The 20,051-nt window shown below is 40.4% G+C and overlaps 1 protein-coding gene across 2 annotated transcripts in view; it reads right to left on the bottom strand.

Annotated features, from left to right (window-relative positions):
• Window positions 1–20,051, bottom strand: part of AFF4 (ALF transcription elongation factor 4) — a 145,676-nt gene that overhangs the window by 14,448 nt on the left and 111,177 nt on the right. For both annotated transcript variants that reach the window (XM_089673041.1, XM_089673042.1), the window contains 9 exons: window positions 18,467–18,549; window positions 14,294–14,522; window positions 11,337–11,425; window positions 10,972–11,035; window positions 7,810–7,946; window positions 7,418–7,489; window positions 5,657–5,750; window positions 1,504–1,547; window positions 95–315 (listed from right to left, as the gene is read on the bottom strand). In XM_089673041.1, the coding sequence (XP_089529167.1) occupies window positions 95–315; window positions 1,504–1,547; window positions 5,657–5,750; window positions 7,418–7,489; window positions 7,810–7,946; window positions 10,972–11,035; window positions 11,337–11,425; window positions 14,294–14,522; window positions 18,467–18,549 (1,033 nt within the window). The remainder of the gene's footprint in view (window positions 1–94; window positions 316–1,503; window positions 1,548–5,656; window positions 5,751–7,417; window positions 7,490–7,809; window positions 7,947–10,971; window positions 11,036–11,336; window positions 11,426–14,293; window positions 14,523–18,466; window positions 18,550–20,051) is intronic.

The following is a 20,051-nucleotide window of genomic DNA, read 5'->3' as shown; positions in this document are numbered from 1 at the left end:
ATTTTAACAAAATATGGAAATTAGGGAAAAAGAATGAGTTTCCTTGATTAATGTGATATGTGCTTACAAAAGAATGTTTTAGAATAATACCTACCACTTTGCTCTTTACAGAGCTGTTCAGCCTGGTCCCAAATCTCGGTGGCATAAAGGAAGTTGGATGTGACTTGAACGTAGCTTGCTGCCATCTGATGTATCCTTTGTGGAATAGTTACAGATGACGTACCACCTGAGGAACTGGACACATTGGAGGTATAGCTGTTGGAGTTGCCAGGAGACAGCTTTGGGGACACTGGTGAAGGCATACTGACAGACTTGCTGCACAAAAAAAATTACAAAAAGATATCCAAATGTTAAATTATCATGCACAAACATAAGACAAACATGAAGCAATCATAAAAGGTAGGGTTGCACCAATACTAGCTTTTATTGGCGAGTACCGATACTTGTGCTCAATACCTCGCCGATACCTTCGTGGTGCGCTTTGAGCCCATACAAAATGAATAGGCTCAAACCACACTGGAAAAACTTGCATGCGATTTGAACGGGAATGCGGTGCGATTCCTGTCTGGATCACATGTGGTTTTCCCTGTGGGTGCAGTGCTATTTGCAGTGTAATTTGAGCCCTACAAAATTAATGGCTCAAGTCGAGCTGAAAATTGCACAGCACCAGTAGGGAATCTGCATGTGATTTAGACAGGAACTGCACCACTACTTCAGTTGAAGTTATGCGATTTCAGTTCAAATTACATGCAATTCTTTGCCGTGCGATTGAGGCCATTCATTTACTATGAACTCAAATCATTCTGCAAAAGTATCAGTTTCAGGTATCGGAGGATTTGCACGAGTACTGGTACTCGTGCAAATGCTTAGTATTGGCATCAATATGGATACCAGTATGGATACCAATATGGTATCAGTATAGCCCTAATAAAAAGGGAAATAAATAAATATTATAAAATTCTGTCAGATTGCATCTAACCTGTGCTATAAAAAGCAACAGGAATCATAGCAACTAATATAATCCCTCTAAACTGGACAACAACGGCTCGGTTTTCGCTCAACTCCTGCTGATTCAGTCAAAAAACATGAGCTGTGGTTGTCACTGGCAGTGGCTACCAGCTCAAATATTCAGATTTTTCAATCATCGGCCACACAGTAAGTACAATTCTATAAGGTGCAGTCACGGTTTGGGTGTTCAGCAGCCACGGGTCCCACTTGCTGTTACATACAGTAGCACAGATGGAGGAATCCAATAGATATCTCTGTGGGCTGACCAAGATAAATCCTTGGGTGTGTGGCCAAGCATTAGGCATCAGTTTGTTGCACATATTACAAAAAAATAACCTCAATAGTAAAAAAAAAAAAAAAAAAAAACTTCACTCAGAAAAGTGTTCTGTGCTGCTCATGCACACTTCTATTTTACCAATTTTGTACTAAAGTGAGGTTGGGATTACTATTTTTTTTTGACAGATAAAAGATGATTGTCTAAAGATTCAAACTCACCTTCCCATACCAGGTGATGGGGCTTGTGAATTACTGTAAGAATTCTATAAACAGAAGATAAAAGGATAGCAAGAGTATTAACTATATGAGTTCACGGACATTTGAGGAATTTATAAAACATGCACAATACATATTGTAGTACAGCAAGTTAGGCAAGGGACAGATTGAGTAGCCAATTAATCACTCCTCACAAAATTTTTGTTTCTATAAAAAAAAATGGATTTTACGGCAAGTAAAAAACAAAAAAAAATCCACTGAGGGACACAGGAAGTCATATACTTTTGAATTATACTGCCTGCACCTACAGGAGGAATGGACATAAACAAGAAAACGGAACAGCAGTCCAGGATACCTCCTCCTACTACCAGCATGCTTTCTACAGACTGAGGCACACCAAAAGATTGGGATTTGTGTCAATCAATGGACTCAGAGAAAACTTTATTTTATGGTCAGCCCTTTGAATCCCATTGTTTCTCTCATCCACTGAGGGACACAGGAAGTGAACTGAGGGGTGGATAACCAAAAACAACAGATAGCAAAGTTAACAAGAGAACTGGGAATTCATGCCGCTTAAGGACTGTCTGAATGTCCTACAGCTGAAACTGGCACCAGATAAGGCTTTCCCCCAATGGTAGGAAAGGGCAAGACCAAAAGTTAGGAGGGAACCAAGCCTGATGCCAGACCAAGAGAGTGCTTGCAACTATTGATAAGAAATAGAATATGGAAGGGAAATAATGAATCATAGACCATAATGTGGAATTTTCTCTACCTGATCCACCAGAAGGGTGGACTGAAAACAATTTCCCAACAGGGAATTGCTGAATTATGGTCAGTAAGAAGGATTTCCACTCCAAGAATTAAGATCAGACAGAGGAAGCTGGGAAAGATGTCCTGGTAAGGGGATGCCAGAGCAGTCCTAGATTAGGGAAGACTCTAAGCATAAGGTTCAACATACCTGATCCCATAGATCGAAGAGAGAATGTGGGTATATGTCTTCAAACCCTGCCAGGGGACAGACATCTATCGTGTTAAGGCAAAGTCTACCCAGGAAGAACCATAAAGCGGACTTGATAAGAAGTATCTTCAAAGAGATCAGCAGTGGTCCCTAAAATCCCTTAAATAACCAAGATTTAATCCCACGGGGTGAACATGGCTAACAGAGTAAGGTACATATATGAAAGCCCTTTACATACATAATATAAGGTAGATCCATTCACAAAATTTGTGAGGAGGAATACAGTTTTGATAGAGCTGAGGACCATTTATCTATTATTATTTATGGTGGCAGCCATGGGGTAGGGCCTAAAGGAGAACTTACATGCAAATATCTTCCTATCCTGGAGCCTCACAGAGTCAAAGGACTACAGATGCTCCTGATTCCCCAGACATAGCTGAATCTGCTGAGCAACTGCAAGTAGCCTTATCAGAATACTGAAGAACATTCACCTAGGTAGACACAAACAAGGAAGATTGCCAGAAAGACCCTTTTATCGAGTCCGTACTAGTGTCAGAGAATTCCGGTGCCAGGAAACTAGCTTGTTTATCATGCAGATGGTCCTGATCCAATGTTGACCTGCAGCACACGATCTGGAACACAGCTTGATGAGTGGATTGCTTTCCCGATTGGGAAAAATTGGCCTCCAGATGATTGCATTTGAAGGAAACAGAATGGGCCGGACTAGAACACAAAGTTTAGTCCAAGTCAGAATCTAAACTACCTGTTGTCACAACTAAAACTCCTGTTCTGCCTTGATGGAAAAATCATCAAGAGACCTGACCCAGAAATGATTGTGCAATGTGGGACTAACCACCTCTGCTGGGACTTCAGAATGTAGCTCAGGAGACAAATGTTCTCCAATGACAGGATATGATGGGGAAAGCAATGCAAAGCAGTATGTAATGCATCAATAAGAGCTGAAATGTAACTGCAGAAAATCAATTCCTCCAAAACAATCTTATCAGGGACAGACTGAGGGCACCCCAATCAGAGATGGACACAGCCACCTCTAAGGTCGCGGGCAGATCAGAAATCAATGTATATTCTTAATGACCCTGTGGCTGAGAATATAACCGCCCCCCTGGCAGACCAATGAAGCCCTCCACCTCCACACATGGACCAGGTTTGAGGCTGTAGTTATACAAGAAAAAAAAGTCACTGCCTACGGAACCTATTTTCTCTGCTTTTGCAGCTTCCACCAGTGCTCATACTCCACTTTTGGCCTCAAACCTGGTCAATATGTGGAAATGGAAGGCTTCATTCCGGAGGGCTGTAAAAGGGAGGAGATTCACTGAATATAGAGAAGAGGTGACATTGTAAATCCAACGGAGATATAGGGAGGCAGATATTCCGTATATAGAGGGTAAGGTGCATGACCTAGAGAGGAGTTGAGGAGCACTAGTGGTGATGTGATTTTCCAAGGTGAATGGTGCACTTGATACACTGTGAAGATTCTGAGAAGGATTGGTGGAGAAGATACACATATAGATATTACGCATGGAATTCTTTTTTCGATGGTAAGAGCAAATATTGAAAACAGTGATTGGTGACGATTACACAGTAATTTTGGAGGATTGCACAGTAATTATGAAGCACACTATATCATTTGAGAATTTTAGATGTATTGTATATATTTAATCAGTCGAGAAAATACTACACTATATTTGTTTTTTTATTTTGGGAGCACAAGTAGAAGAGTAGATGGAAGAGAAGAGGTGGAGAGAAGGATTTATTTGTATACATTGCTTGGTTATCGGATGAATCTGGTGAAAGCATAAGGAGATCTCTGATCTTATATGGACCTTTGAATTGCTAGTGCTCTGGTTTAATATAGACTAACAGATCAGAAATCAACTGGAAGGCACAGGAGCATGCTTAAATCCTCTTTGGCTGGCACAAGTGAGAAACTGGGTGAATTTACCTGCAAAGTCTTGTTTACTCTATGGAAGAGTTAAAGGACTATAATCATAGGGCAACATGATTCCAGATAGCCGACATGAATACCTTCAGAAGCCATATAACAAATGTGCCCAGAATCATTAGAAGAGCGTGAGATGGGGTGGTCACCCTCTGTAGCAGGATCATCCCCTCTGTGTCTGGTTGCAGACATGTTGCAACCGTGTGGTGGTGATGCAACTAAGCTCAGGGTACAAACGCTAAGCCTCACAAGTACTCACAAAAACGTAGACAGCTGGTAGTTGGTGAGGGTCAGATGGCAGGTTTTGTCACTGTAGCAAGTAGGAATATACCACAGATAAAAATCCCAAGTGTTTTTTTTTTTTGTTAATGCAAAGCAAGAGCAGCAGCAGGGAGATGCTACTTTGACACTGAATAGAAGAAAAGGGCGTCCCCAGCTAATGACATCAGTGCTCACTCCCTTGGTGAAGAGATCTTGGCTCGAGAAAGATACTTTTGTGAATGAGCGGATTCACACATGTGTAGTGCAGACTGAAGCTCAGATTTCACAGCTAATTGATACAGTATTTGTTCAGTAGATCATGCAAGCTTTACTTCAGGTTCAGGACAGGATTAGCTCAGGATTTTATCCTGTACCTGAACCTGAAGACACCGCTCAGGAATTATACATGACTCTTTTTCAAACTGCACTGAATCCGCACTGCCAGTGCACCAGACATATGTGAAGATGAACCATAGGAAGCAATGTTATTTTGCATTGGAAGCGGTTCAAACCACATCCAATCCGCATATATGTGGCCCGACTCTTAGAGAGGAGCGTCATGAGAGATGCTGACAGCACATATACAACTGATGGGGAGAGGTGAAACGGTAAAAAGAGAAGGTGGAAAACTGAAACCACAATGTATGTGCAATGAGTGGGAGCACAGTGGTCTGCATTCCCCTTGGGGCCTGTGTGCCCTGTACACATGGAGGATATGCCACTAAAACCGCTGTGTGGGATCAAGGTAAGTTTGCAACTGGAGCATTGGTTAGCTTCATTCAAAGAGGGAAAAAAAAAGGATGTGTACATCGTTTTAAATGTCACACATAGCAAAGTGAAGCATAGATTGTGTGTTACATTTAATGGTTCAGACAAGTAATGTCAAACCCTGATGCCTTATTAAAGGTACTCATCAGACATAATATTTTCTAAGCAACAGAGAAGGCAGCATTTATATTCTACTAAAATTCACTTACTTTTAGGTGCTCAGTTAATGTTTTGGAATACTTCAATGCACTCTCCTTCTTCAGTTTAAACAACCTCAAGTACAGAAGAGACTGACACCTGAGACTGTAGGGGCACAAAACAAAAAGTGTAAACAATGTTACAGATATTAACAAAACCAGAAGATTATTTCTTTCATTTACTAGTCACAGAGTTGTTCAATTATGTTCAGGTTCTGACTCAACAAAACAACCCGTGTTCTTTGTACCAGGTCAGAACAGGAAATAGTTATCAGGGGTAACAGTATGCAGCAACCACACCTAACGACTAGTAAGATGTTAAATTATATATTTGTTGTTGGGTTTAGATACATTCTATATGTCATATTAACTCTGTTTCCACTGTTATAGGCTATGTATAACAGAAAGAGAATAAGTATGTAGACACTAAAATGGGCCAGGCATTAATATGTCAACTGACTATATATACACAGTATCTCTCAGTTTAGTGTCTTATTTTTATCGCCTCAAATTTGTATTAATATATAATATAAAGTATAGAAAAACTGGGCTGACTTATTGAAGGAGTTAAAAATCTTCAGTTAAAAACAGGTAATATTCACTTCAATTATCCAATCCCCTGCAGAATAAATAAGTAAACAGTAGATTTCTTTTTAAATGGTTAGATAATTGAAGTAAATATTCATGCATATTATTGTGTGAAGATTCTCAATTCCTTTAGTAAATCAGCCTCAATGTTTTTAAAATGTTAACACACTGAGAAGTTATTTTTACTTTTAGGTGTATGGCAAGTGCAAAAAGAGATAAAAACAACCCTTTTGTTGATTCTTTAATGTTTTAAATCGCTTAACAATTTTCGTATATTTGTGTAATTTGAAAGACAAAAAAGTAGTCCTTGGAGCCATGGACGGTGGGTACTGATGTAGTACAGGGACTATGGAGGCATCGCCATCTGTCGTCCTTCTTCGGAAATCGACCAGCACACTAGCCAAATATCACAATAAACCCAAGTTTCCCCAGATCCTCAGACACAAGGTAGCGGTCGAAAACATGAAAAGACAAGCACAAATCTGAGCTGCCACTCAGATATAAGAGGCTTGTCGGAAACCTGGTTTCTAATGATCCAGTCAGAACAATGGGTGCACCCATGATACTCAGTCTGCAAATATACTAGGATTTCCAAAAAGGATACTTAGCTCTACTTGCATGCTTATCATCAGCTTCAGGTAACGCATTAGCTAAAGCTATCTCTATTGGGAGAAGAAGGGATTACCTTTCCCGCAATCAAGCAGTTTTCTATTTTATCAAAATCCCTGCAGAGGAAAAAACTGTAGAAATTTGCTTGGCTGCAAGTGGTGACTCCAAATATGTTTTTTTTAATCTACCCAATTAAAAATAAATACAGCTCTGCAGTTTAACTACAGATATTAAAGATTTTGACTGTAATACTGAAACTGTAGTTTTCACATGGCCAAAGCGAGGAATGTCATGGTGCTAAATGGCTGACTAAATGTTGGATTGTAAATTATAAGGTTATAAAACTTTGGATGCAATATACAGTATTCAGTTTGGAAATCTAGCACTGTTCTGATTATGTCTTTCTACATAAGTTTTCTCAGTTTTTCTCAATGTAGTCCTAAAATTAATACTGTCTGAACATCAATTAAAGCAGATAGAAAATACACTTTTCAAAGTAGAGCGCTTAAAAATGCACTAGCTAAAATTACGGATTTTCTGGATTTCACTATGACAGTTCTCAAACATTGCACTTACCAAAGAACACCAAGCCTTTTATCAGCTGCAGTAGCATCTGGAGCAGAATAACTCTTCAGCTTCATAGTATACCTAAAAAGTTAATATTTGCGATTTATAAGGATTTCTACTCATTTGTGAGTTCTTGTCTAAATTTATATTTAATATATCAATAACATTTTCTACGCGTAAAACAACAGTAACAATTAAAATCAGGCTACCTGTACAAGAATTTAACAAACAAAAAACACACACGATAACTGTAAACATGGCTGGAATAGATAATGAGCTATTATAAGATGAAAGAGTAAAAAAAAAAACAAAAAAACAAAAAAAATAAACCAAAACATGTTTGTCACCTATAAAGCAGTCTCAAAACATATTGTTCACAGTACACACATCATTATACATACTTAATGAGTTCCACTGTTTCTGAATACATAGGAAACGGGGATTTTGCTTCTTGAACACTTTTCTCTAGTGCATTCCCACACTCAATAAAGGAGACCACTGCATCCAGGTAGTATACCGCTTTTTCAAATCTATCCGACTAGAAAGAGGAAGAAAGAAAAAAGTTTAGACTTTTGGAAAAACACACACACTTATTTATATGTTTCTTACAATCTGCCATATGCAATCCACTGCACTCCCAGGTTTCTTTCTCAAAGCAGAAGATGCTGTAGACCAGACAAGAACAACCCCTCCTACCACACATGCATGCCCCAGTTTGGAGCAAAGCAGTACTGAGAGGAATTATAAACAGAGATGGGTGGGACCTGTGTAACGCAATGGACTCCAAGAGAAGGATTGTATGGCAAGTACAAAACTCCCATTTTCTTTTTCTCGTTTATTGCCACAGTAATTCTATCACTTTTTTGGGGAAATTCCATGTGGAATTCTCAGCTTAAAAGTAGATATTCAGGGATTTGAGATTCAAGATGTGGTGGATGCTCCCTTTGGGAACCGCAAACAGGCTTAAGTACACAGCTGTGAAATTGTTCTGTCGTAGAAACTAAGGTAATGACACCCTGATTCAGAAGCCGAGCCAGGGCTTGATCGAAGATTTGCTAATCTATGCAGTGACACAGCGAGGCTAAAGGTGGGAAACAGAGGAGGGGGTTTGGAGTGAAATCCTAGCTTGTAGCCCCCAGAAATCACCTACAACACCCAAGCATCTGAGATACAAGCCACCCAAAGTGTCCACATGGGCAAAAAGACATCCCCCTACTGTGGAAAGTGGGGGTGCACCTGCAAGCCAAGGAATCTCTGTCTGAGGGTTTGGTGAACTTCGTGGTCTAGACCTTGCAGGTGGACTGGCAGTTAGGCTTAGAGGGTTTGTACTTAGAGGTTGCAGGAGTGGTTTCAAGAAAAAAGTGTTTTCTTAACCTCCAAAAAAGGAATAAACCTTCCTAGGCTGTGCCTAAAGCCTGGTATCCATGGGCCGAATATTGGCTAGTTCAACAGAACAGCCTGTCTGGCTTCCGTAGAATGGGTGTGCTGGAAAAACATCTGCTAATGGCTGACTGGTGTGTTCTGGAGGGAAGGGCGGTCCCCTGTCAGAACACAATAACACAGTGGGGAGATCGCTGTATTAACATTGCAGTTAGTACAGAAACCTCCTTGCAAGCTCCTCAGTTTTCTCTTTCGTTCAGCCTAGCGGAAGAAAACTCATGCTGTGTAGCAGGATTTAGGCCTCTTTGACTGAGGAAGCAGAATTCCCCTGCCAGTAGTAGTATCTTTGATAATGGTATCCAGAGTAGATTCAAAGAGGCATTGTTGTTCAAAGGCCATGCTGTGCAGGTACTTTTTAGATCTGTGTTCTACAATTCAACACAAACTGAACTATGCAACTGTACAGACAAGAAGACCCATGTGGGAGATGAGAAGGGGAACCAGCAGCAACCTGCCACAACTGTAATCTAAAATGGACAATCTATGCTCCAAATGTTCAAGGACCAAGGGATCAAGCACAATTGTTCAAAAGCCATTAGGAGGGATCTTGACACTATCATCCACAGTTTGGCATATCAAAGTTGGAGCTAAGACAGGTCCTGCTAGCAAGAACAGGGTTGTAGACACTTTGTAGAACCTTTAGGGGAAAGCACACGACTGCGATTATGGCCTCTGTGGTCAGGGTCCACAAGTAATTGTGTGACTTGGGCCACACAGCCATGTACGACTGTAGTAAAATATCTTGAGAAAGCAAAGACCCCACCAGGACCTCACGAAGATGGAAACTACTCCAAAAATTAGAAATAGTCTAGGATCCGATGGCAACATGACTCTCAGCTGCATACATCGGCTGCATCAGTGGGCACTCTGCAAGCAGCACCAGAACCATTAGTGGAGTGTTAATTGAGAGCACCCAATGCAGCAAGTCTGTTCACACGGTGCCTATACTGCATCAGATAAGAAAAATTAGGTTACATGTTTTCCATCAGAGTGAAGAAAAGATCTTCCTAGGATGCTAGCATAAAAACATGGAATGCTGGTATTAAGAGGGTTTATCCTTGGCTAGCCTACAGTTTTTTTTTTTTTTTTTTTTACCAGTGTCCAATCATCCTGTAGGTAACAGTGTAAGCTCTAAAGGAAAAGTGAATCTCTCAATGGATAAAATAACTAATATTTGGTCATGCACATATCACAAATTCACTTTATATTTTCTTTTCACTCTTTTAAAGGAAAACTAAACTGCACACAAAGTTAGGGGCCTCCAGGAGCTCTTGCCATAATGTGCAGGTATGCTCAACATATTTGCACATTATGGCACATTTACCGTGGTTGTAAACCACAGAAAGGAAAAAGGAATTAACCTTATCCTTATATAAAATGTACTTGCAAAACCCATAGCAACTAGAGTGGTGAACCTGGTTACTTTCTCCTTCACGCACAATCTGCATCCGTCAATTGTGACAATTTTCACCTACAGTAAGCAATCCATGGTGAGGGCCCATCCTCTAGCAAATAGCTTTTGATGGACACGCTCAGTTGTACATCTTTCCCATTGAGACTTTGTAGAGGAGGGTATGTCTATTCAGTCAACTCTGGTGATTACACTCAGCTCTTTGCTCTGTGCAAAGTGTGATATCAGATCCATGCCCTCTGCCTCCTGGAAGCTGAGAAATACCATTGGATCTATGTACTCTGAAAGGCTCTGGAGGACAGAGGGCTGCAGATAAACAGGTACAGCTAATGTGGGAGGATTTGTTTCATCAAGACTTATGTAAAGTTGTTATCTTTTACCACATTAACCTTGCAAAGCGGCTTTCACCAGCGATAAAATGGACACTCTCTCTTGTGCTTCGTCTTTGACTGTACTGATTGACCAGGAAGACATAACTCCCACACATATGCACATTGTCAAGACATAAAATCATATTAAGACTACATCCAGCTGTGCACAAGCGGCTGGGAGGAAGCATTTATGGTAAGAAAAATCTAACAGTCTATTCTGTCAAGAAAAAGCTAACTCAGCAATTGATTTAAACATTCCAGCTTGGTTCTGCTTTAAGTAAACAAGTACAGCTGAGAGAATGTACTTTGTAAGAACCTAAGTTGTCTCTGAAGAAACTTACCAAAGCATCTGCATTGTGCTTCAGTTTCTTTGCCTCCTGTAGGTAATGATCAGCTGAATGGTTTCTAGAAAAACAAAAACATAATTGCCGATTTAAATATTTAATATTATATGTAATATTAAAATCTAATTAAGCACTGAGAATGTAGCAATTACAGATATAATGGCATCAGGTGGAAAATGACTGTAAACAGAAACCATGGGTGTTTATTTCCTCTTGATATACAGAGTACAGACTGTAGATGTCACTGTTTACAGTGTTTTCCAGTGTATTTTACTTAAACCTATGTTGACAAAAAAAAATGGGCAATACTGAACATACAGCTTTTGTGCTAAATAAACCTAAATACTGAATTTATATCTTACCGGTCTTCAAATGAAAGCTTGGCCCTTCGAGATTTGTTGTCAATCGGTGGTATGAAGGCTACAGCAGCAGTATTATTTGATGTTTTTTCCTAATAAAAAAAATACATAAATTGCATTATACTCAGTAAGTAAGGATTTTACATAATGTTTTAAAAAAAGAAGCTGCTGTTGTTAGCATTTCAGTGCACTACATGTCTGAGTTAAGTGAACTATAACCGGAGTGTCCTAGGACCTCCTGTTTCAATATGACATATTTTGAAACTTCAGGAGCCCTGTTTGACTCTAGTCTCCCTAAACGCCCAGCAATTTTCTACAGCAGATCATGCTTTACCTTTTCTGATTAAAGTTTGCATATATGAGGCTCAAATCCTGTCTAGTGACACCACCTGCACCACGTAAGCAGAACACCTGCCTGTTGAATAAAAACAGACAGGCTGTGTATGGTTATGAAAAGCTTGTGAAGCTGTAAGTAAAACCTTTTTTCAGTTTTGGATACATCGCAGAAAGGCTGAAACCTGTCGAAATGTCAACATTTTAGAGTTGTCCCAAGAACAAGAAACGGTAAATCTTGCCTAGGAAACTTGTGCCATCTAAGAGGGGATTTTCCTTCACTTGTGTCTCTGGACAGGGAGTTAATGATATTAAAGGTTTAACATTTTTCTTTTAAACAACAAACATGTCATACTTATCTGCTCTGTGCAGTGGTCCACCTCTCCTTCAGTCTCACGCCGATGCTTTTGGCGCTTCCAACCCCCAATCCCCCCTCTCCGCTAAGTGCCCCCAGAACGTGCTCGTTCCTGAGCTTCATCTGTGTGTCTATGGTCGGCCCTGTACCCCTGCTGTAAAATGACAACAGCAGAAGCCTGTGGCTGCACCTGCTGTGTCTCAGCAGGAGGGAGAGACATTGCTCTTGTGCACATTGCTACATGGAGATGGGACTCAGATAAGTATTGGGGGGGGGGCTGCACATTGAAGGATCTTTACCTTCATGCATAGAATACCTGAAGATAAAAAACCATAAGCCTCTAGAAAAGTCTTTTTCAACCACATCCTGGGGTGCCTTCAGATTTTTACACAAGCCAACAAGTAGATCAAGTCTGCCTTTTGGCTATACAAAGCCACAGGTTTTCATTAGGCACCATTACAATCTTCTAGCAGCTGGTGTCCTAACAACCAATGACATCATTAGTTGATAAGGAGCACCTTGGGCGCCTGCACAGCATCCTTGTTTGCCCCTCTCCTTAAGCAATGGGGCTCACACTAATTGAGTGAGAAGAGAAAGTGGAATTCTAGTCAGTGCAAGTATGCAAAGATGTATTTGCTTTGGAATAATAAATCACCTCCAAAGTTGGGTGTCCTACATGTGTGCATGTTGCCACATTATGTAAAACTATTAGTTTCGTTTTTTACATTTTAGAATGGGGTGCCTGAAGATTGTGCATCATTTTAAAGGGTGCCTTGACTGAAAAAAGGTTGAGAAATACTGCTCTTGAACCACTTTAAAGCATATCTATGGCCAAAATGTAATGTAAAAACACATTATATTTCAATTATTTCTAGCCTACTCCTGTTATTCTGTAAGATCCTAAAGTTTGTAAACTTACTCCCAACAAATTACGTCCTTGAATTCTGTTTATTTCTTTTAATCCACATCTCAACGTTATCCCTAAAGCGCTGCAGAAGTGGAGATAGGTTAAGACTGCAAATGTCAGAGAGTTTGGGAGTAACCACGATCCCGTAGTAACTGGTATATTCTAGATGACAGAGTCAGCCTGTGGGGAGGTGCCATCAAGTAACATCAGGGCGGACATAGTTCAATTAATAGTGAGTTCGAAGTACACCCCAAACTCCAGCCAATAATGTTAGAATTAGCACAGATCATAGCTGCTATGGTGAAGAGCACTGGCAACAATGGGCTTCCTTGACGTGTGCCTCAGCTCAGTTTGAAGGTTGAACCTCCCCAATAGCTGCCCTTGGACCAGTGAACAAAAGCTTCACCCATATAATATAAACCTATCTCTGAACCTGAACTTAGACAGTGCGGACAATAGTTATTGCCATTCAATGTTATCAAAGGAATTGTTGGCATCCAATACCATTGACTGCATATTAAACAGAGCTGATCAGCAGAGAGGCAGCAATCTCAACAATTAAGATTTTTCAATAAGATTATATTGGATTAAAAACAAACCAAAAAACCCACAATATAAATCCTGTACAATAATAATAATATTAATAAGTGTATGTGAACTAGCCCTCAAACAACTTCTCCTCTCCAGCAGGCACACAATGGTAGGCACCAGCTTTGCTCTACACTTCATTTCAATTACACAGCTTTATCTCCTACCTTAGAAAACTACCTACAAAGTAGAAAAGTGGGTTTCTGAGTTATAACATCCCCCCCAAGAATGGGGTACTGAGGAAAGAAAGAAAAATACCTGAACCTAAATGCAGCTAAATGCGCCTAAATGCAGCTAAACTCATTTACAAACCGCAACCATCTGCAGGGCATTTCAACTTTTTAGTTTAGCTGCTGTCATATACAAATGCCGGGTGCATGTAGCCTAAATGATTACAACAATCAAGTGACCTTACAATGTCTTTTAGTCCAGCTTCTGTTCCAAACAGCAAAGCTCTGTTTACACAAGCATTCCAGTCTGGGCATTGGAGAAAGAGAGGGGAGGTGCCTGCAGTTGACCTGAAAACAGTTTAATAATAACCTGTCTGATGGTGTTGCAGCTGTATGGGCCCAAAGACATCAGATCAAGAGACTGTCATGAGAGAATGTGTAAAGGCTGAACTTTTAATACAGCCCACAGGAACTCACCCAAAATAACACATGCTTTCAAATATATGCCCTTCCAGGGAAAGGTAAATAGTTAAACCGTTAAACAGGTATCAGTTTTAGCAGATAAACCTCACAGCAAACAAGCCGTACTAGAACTGATCAGATTTACCTTGGGTTCTTTAGCACTACTAGAACTTTTCCCTTCAGTCTTCTTTTGCTTCGCAGAAGAGCTGCTCTTAGTACTGCTCTCTTTAGTGCTGCTGCTAGACTTTAATGAGGATGACTGACTGGCTGATCTTTTCCGTGGCCCATGCTCTGTCTTGGTGTCCTTCTGCTGAGCAGGTGGAGCTGGAGATGGCAGAGGATCTTTCTCTTTTACTGGATTCTGCTTAGATGACCTATATAAAAAATACATATATAGTTGCAGACATTAAAGTGATAATAAAGCCAATTTTTTTATTTAAAACAAAAAAAGCTATATTTAAAGTGGTAGTAAGCTTGGGAAATGCAAAATCCGCTGACAGGCATGGCTTTTATAACAGAAGAGACCCTCTTCTGTCATAAATCTTCCCCCTGCCTGTCAGTGGGCAATGTGATCTGAGCTACATATATGTGCAGTTCAGACCACATTTATGGCCCGCTATGCATGCCACATTGATGTGAGTCCTGTATGCATGCGTGGGACTGAAGTCACCACTGCCTGGCCATTCAAGAGGCCGAAGATTCCCAACCCGGAAGAAAGACTGGGTGAAGATGAAAGTGCCAGTGAGCTGTAACAGCTTTGCAGGGCTCAGTTTGTTGGCAAGTCTGTCATAATATACTAGTACTGCAGTCCATACTAGCACATTATGACTCAAACCTGAGGGGGCCACATTTTTTCATATTGCGGGGGTCTGGAAATTTTTGACAAAACTACTTATCCAGGGACTAAATCAGGGCCCCAATCTACTTGTCCCTCATGACAATCTACTTGTTCTGATAAAATTTTTTTTAAACCAAAACCGTATTTAAAATCGGAAGTGATTTTAGGAATGTTGGGGGGGGGGGGGGCTTTTAAAAACAAAAGAGGTTTTATGGAGACTTAAATGTGTAATATTTTTACCATTGTGCTGTTCATCTCCTCCTCCCCTCCCTGCCTCTCTCCAGCCCCACACCCAGGAACTAGCAGGGAGGGGAGAGACCTTGCACTGTGATGAACAACAATTGGCTGCTCATCATGAAAGGGTGGCTCAGGGCTTATACGTTATCCCTTTCGCTGCCAGAGCCATTTTTGCGTTTTTTGCACACATTTAAAAAAATAATTTTAGGCCTGAAGATTATACAAAACCACCAAACATGATATATTTTCTGAAAGCAGACGCTAGAGAATAAAACAGTGGTAGTTCCAATTTTTTATGTCGCATGATTTCACCGCAAAATTTTAGCAAGTAATTCAAGTAAGTTAATTTTAGGGCACAAAAAAGCAATAACTTACCCTATTTTTTTGTAAAATATAAAAGATGAGGTTGCAGCGAGTAAATAGATATCCAACTTGTCAAACCTCAAATTTGTGCGTGCTCGTGAATGGCAACGAACTTCAGTATCCTATATTTTCTATATATTGCCACTTTTAAAGCTCCTTGTAGGTCAGCAGTTTAGTGTTAAGGAGGAGGTCGGGTGCTAGAATTATTGCTCTTATCCCAGTGTGTGCGGTGATATGTAACATGTGTATCGCAATCAACAGTTTCATGTATAGGCGCCCCAGCCTGTGCTTTTATGTTTGTATGTGTGTATATGTGGGGGTCTCAAAATTATTTTGGGGGGGGGGGGGGGTGGTATCTGCTTGGGTGTAACTTTAATTTTTTACAATTAAAAAAAACCAAAAAACATTTGCACCATATTACATTCATTCCCAGGGATTGCATTACAATCTCCCAACATTGTAATGTCACTTCCAGGTCAGCACAAGGAGGGGAGGGGAGCTGACTTGTCCACTCTTCTCCTCCTCTCTAGGAGATGGCGAGGTGGGCCCACAGATGGGCAAGCAGAGCCCGGGTAACCTCATGCCCAGGGTGCAGAGAGGCCGGCACTGTGTGAAGCAATCAGCGGCAGCGCTACCGCCGATTGCTTCACCTGACAGGCGAGCCTGCTGCTTGCCCGAAGCAGGGCTAAAGGAAGAGAAAAACTACCTGCCTGGCACCCGAAACTACATGTCCCTGGGCATCAGACGATAGGAATCAAACATCCCTGTATTGTAAAAGAAGCTTTAATACCATTTTAATTACTCTGTGTGGTCTCTTATCTTCTTTTCTGGAGTCCCCCACTGGCATTCTCTGCTCCTTTTTCTTGTGGGTGCTGCCACAGCAAGCCATGTGCTATAGAAGCACCTGTGCAGGTGGGTTTTCCGAGCCAGGCAGTGTGTGCTCATAGACACAGCATGGCTCGGCCACATCCCCAGCTTCAGCCTCACAGAATTTGACTGACAGTAACAGAAGCATATGGGTCCTGCTGTTGCTTATGTCTCCTGCGAGACCAGAAAGTGAAGAGAAAAAAGCTGCAACTGGGACATGCTGAATCATTGACAGGACTCAGCTGGAGGGGTAGAGGGAACAGTTAGTGGTGAGTTTTTTCCCTGAATGCAGGAAATGCATTAAGGTTAAAAATGTTCAGAACTTAGAAACCCACTACTGCCAACCCAAAATGATAATTTAAAATGGAGCTAACATTTAAAGGATGAGTGCATTTTTGTCTTCTATGAAACTTTCTGGTTTTTGGTCTATGAACTGATCTTTTCCATAAATCTGAATTACATAAAAATAATTAATTAGAAGTAAAAAAATTAAAAAAGGGTCCCTATGACATTTTGGTTGCAGAGTATGGTGAGCTTACATACAGTCCCATAACTTTAAGACTTAAATAGCAGTGATTAAAAGTAGGTCAAAATCTAAATAGCCTCCGCCTACTCCATGCCACCTATTTGCAGCAAATTTGTGCAATATTTTATGTTACTCTAAGAAACAGTACTTTGAAATTTGATCTTTAGTCCTCAAAAATATATCCAAAAACAGTGTTCCCTTGAGAAAAACATAGCCAGCATTGCCAGACCTATACCAAAAGGTAAATACAAGCAGATACCTCTGTCCTTTGACTGCTTGGGGGCTTGAAAAGTGTAATGATTCCATCTGCTTACAGAATTTTGCAGATTTGTTGGGCTGAAGACAAGCCTGGCCACAAAGTATACTAATCATTCTCCCCAGACTCCTTTATTTTTTAGTTCAGTATATGCATTGGGCTTACGTCTTTATTTTTCTTCTGCTTTTGCTCACTACACTCCACTGAAATTGCCCTACTAAAACTCACTAATGATTTATTAACTGCTAAAACCAATGGCCACTACTCTATATCCTTACTACTTGACCTCTCTGCGGCTTTTGATATTGTTGACGATCACCTCCTCCTCAAAAAACCCAACTCTCTTGGCCTCCGAGACTCTGCTCTCTCCTGGTTCTCCTACCTATCGCAGCGCTCCTTCAGCGTTACCTATAACTGTCTCCTCCTTTCCACTTCCTCTTTCTGTAGGGGTCCCTCAAGATTGTGTCCTTGGACCCCTTCTCTTCTCCATCTACACCTTCTCCCTTGGTTACTTGATAAACTCCCACGGCTTTAAGTACCTTCTCTATGCTGATGACACAAATCTTTCTACTCCTCACCTCACCCCTTCAGTCTCCTCTCACATTACTAACCTACTAAGTGACATACCAGCATGGATGTCATTCCACGTTCTCAAACTTTCTAAAACTGAACTCACACCATTCCCTCCAGCCCGTGCCCCATCCCCTGACTTCTCCAACAAGATCAATAATACAACCATCAGTTCCTTCCCCTCATGCCAGGGTACTCCCATCTGTCCTTTCAGCCCCAAAGCCAATCACTGTCCAAATCTTGTAGACTTCACCTCTGCTACATCTCCAGGATATGCCCATTCTTAACCTCTGAAACTACTAAGCAAAGTCAAAAATATTGTTTTTTTCTCTCAAAATTGTCAGTCTTTTTTTTTTTTTATAGCGCAAAAAAATAAAAATCGCACAGGCGATCAAATAGCCCTGAAAGAAAGCTCAACACTATTATGCTGTGTTTCACTGTAAGCACACTGCTTTGTATGGCTCTGCTATCACCGACCAGGACCCAGTGATTGACAGCCGAGGCTGTGAATGGCGAACTGCAAAATCATGTAGATGTGTGATATTGCGCACCTGTGCCTCCCTGTAGTAGTATTTCTGCTATAGGGTGGCGCGGAAGCGGTTAAGGGAAAGCCGATACTGACAATCACCAATAACAAACCCTATTACATATCATAACTTACTCTCTGCTGGATGACTTGTGGCTTGATGCTTTTTCCTCCAGCTTTGATTTCTTGCTCTCATTCCCTCTGGATTCATCATCATTCTGTAGAAAACAAAACCGAAAAAAAAAAAAACAGGAGACCATGTGTCAAAAAGAAAACAAGCAAGATATTTCTTTCCCAATGAGACCATGCCAAATATGATTTTAGCATAATAGGAAGCTGGGTGAAATCAACAAAAAGCTGAGATTTTATGGCATCTCTGTTGGAGAGATAACATACAGTTAGGTCCATATATATTTGGACACAGACACAATTTTAGTTTTTTTTCAGGTATTGATCAAAACATATTCAAGCTATAGTTAAATAATGGATATGGGCTGAAAGTGCACACTCTCAGGTATAATTTGAGGGTATGTACATCCAAATTGGAAAAAGGGTTTAGGAATTACAGCTCTTAAGAGCAGCCATCCCCCTTTTTTCAAAGGGACCAAAAGTAATTGTACAAATGAATACAATCATAAATAAAATCCTATACTGGCAATGACTGCCTGAAGTCTGGAACCCATGGACATTACCATAGACTGGGTTTCCTCCTTTCTGATGCTCTGCCAGGCTCTAACTGTAGCTTTCTTCAGTTGTTCTTTGTTTGTGGGTCTTTCTGCCTTTAGTTTTGCCTTCAGAAAACTTTCAAACAGTTATGTTTTGTCACAAACTAGTATTTCATATCTGTAGGTGAAGACAAGAGGGCCTCTTTCACACTTTACCAGTGTCACAGTGTGGCTAAGTTCTGTTTCCACACACCAGTAACCATGATGGACTTTGAAAGCAGTGAAAGTTAAACAGATTGTTTTTATATGAATAGGGAATGCAACACACCCAGCACAAATGGGAGTAGATGAGATGAAGATATTAAAGGGCCTTAGCCAGTACAGTTCTACAAACCACACCCCCACCGACTCATTTCGCCTAGCTTGGTCACATTGTTTTTATAGAAGACAATTCACAGTGGGAAGATGCAGAGAAACATTCCTTTCTGAGCAGTTATAACGCTTTAACTCACCCTATTCTTCATAATACCTATTAAAGAAAACTGAAAAAGCACCTGTTCCCTACAAAAAACTATTTTTGATATATCATATTAAAGTTGCCCCAGATACTTTAAAGCCAAAAGGGATTCACTTTTTTCCTGCATAAACACCGATAATATCTAAATTCAAATCAAATGACTCGAAATTGCCTCTCCGGCCCAAGTGAATAAGGAAACACATACCTATGCTCAACTGTCTTGTGGATAATGTAACCTTCCTTCATATTTGAAAGAAAGATTTGCTATGTATTAGTTCAGCTCCACAAAACTTACAGACATGGACCACTTGCCAGTGAAATAGTACAGCCTGGAAGCTCTGTTCCCCTAATATCAGTATACAAGCCCATGGATATTTAAATAAATCTATGACTCCAGAGATAAGCAAGTAAAATTTTACAACTTTGACATGTGTTAGTGAAACCGTACATATCATCACAACTACTTTGTACATGCAGGTGAATTATACATTTTTTTTTTCAGGACAAATTGGGCTTTCATTTGGTTGTAAATGATAAT

The sequence above is a fragment of the Staurois parvus genome, unplaced genomic scaffold (assembly GCF_062004578.1).
Source record: "Staurois parvus isolate SC_StPar_1 unplaced genomic scaffold, SC_StPar_1.0 ptg000133l, whole genome shotgun sequence".
Classification (NCBI taxonomy): domain Eukaryota; kingdom Metazoa; phylum Chordata; class Amphibia; order Anura; family Ranidae; genus Staurois; species Staurois parvus.
The sequence above is the reverse complement of the archived record's forward strand: the minus strand, read 5'-3'. Positions and strand labels throughout refer to the sequence as shown.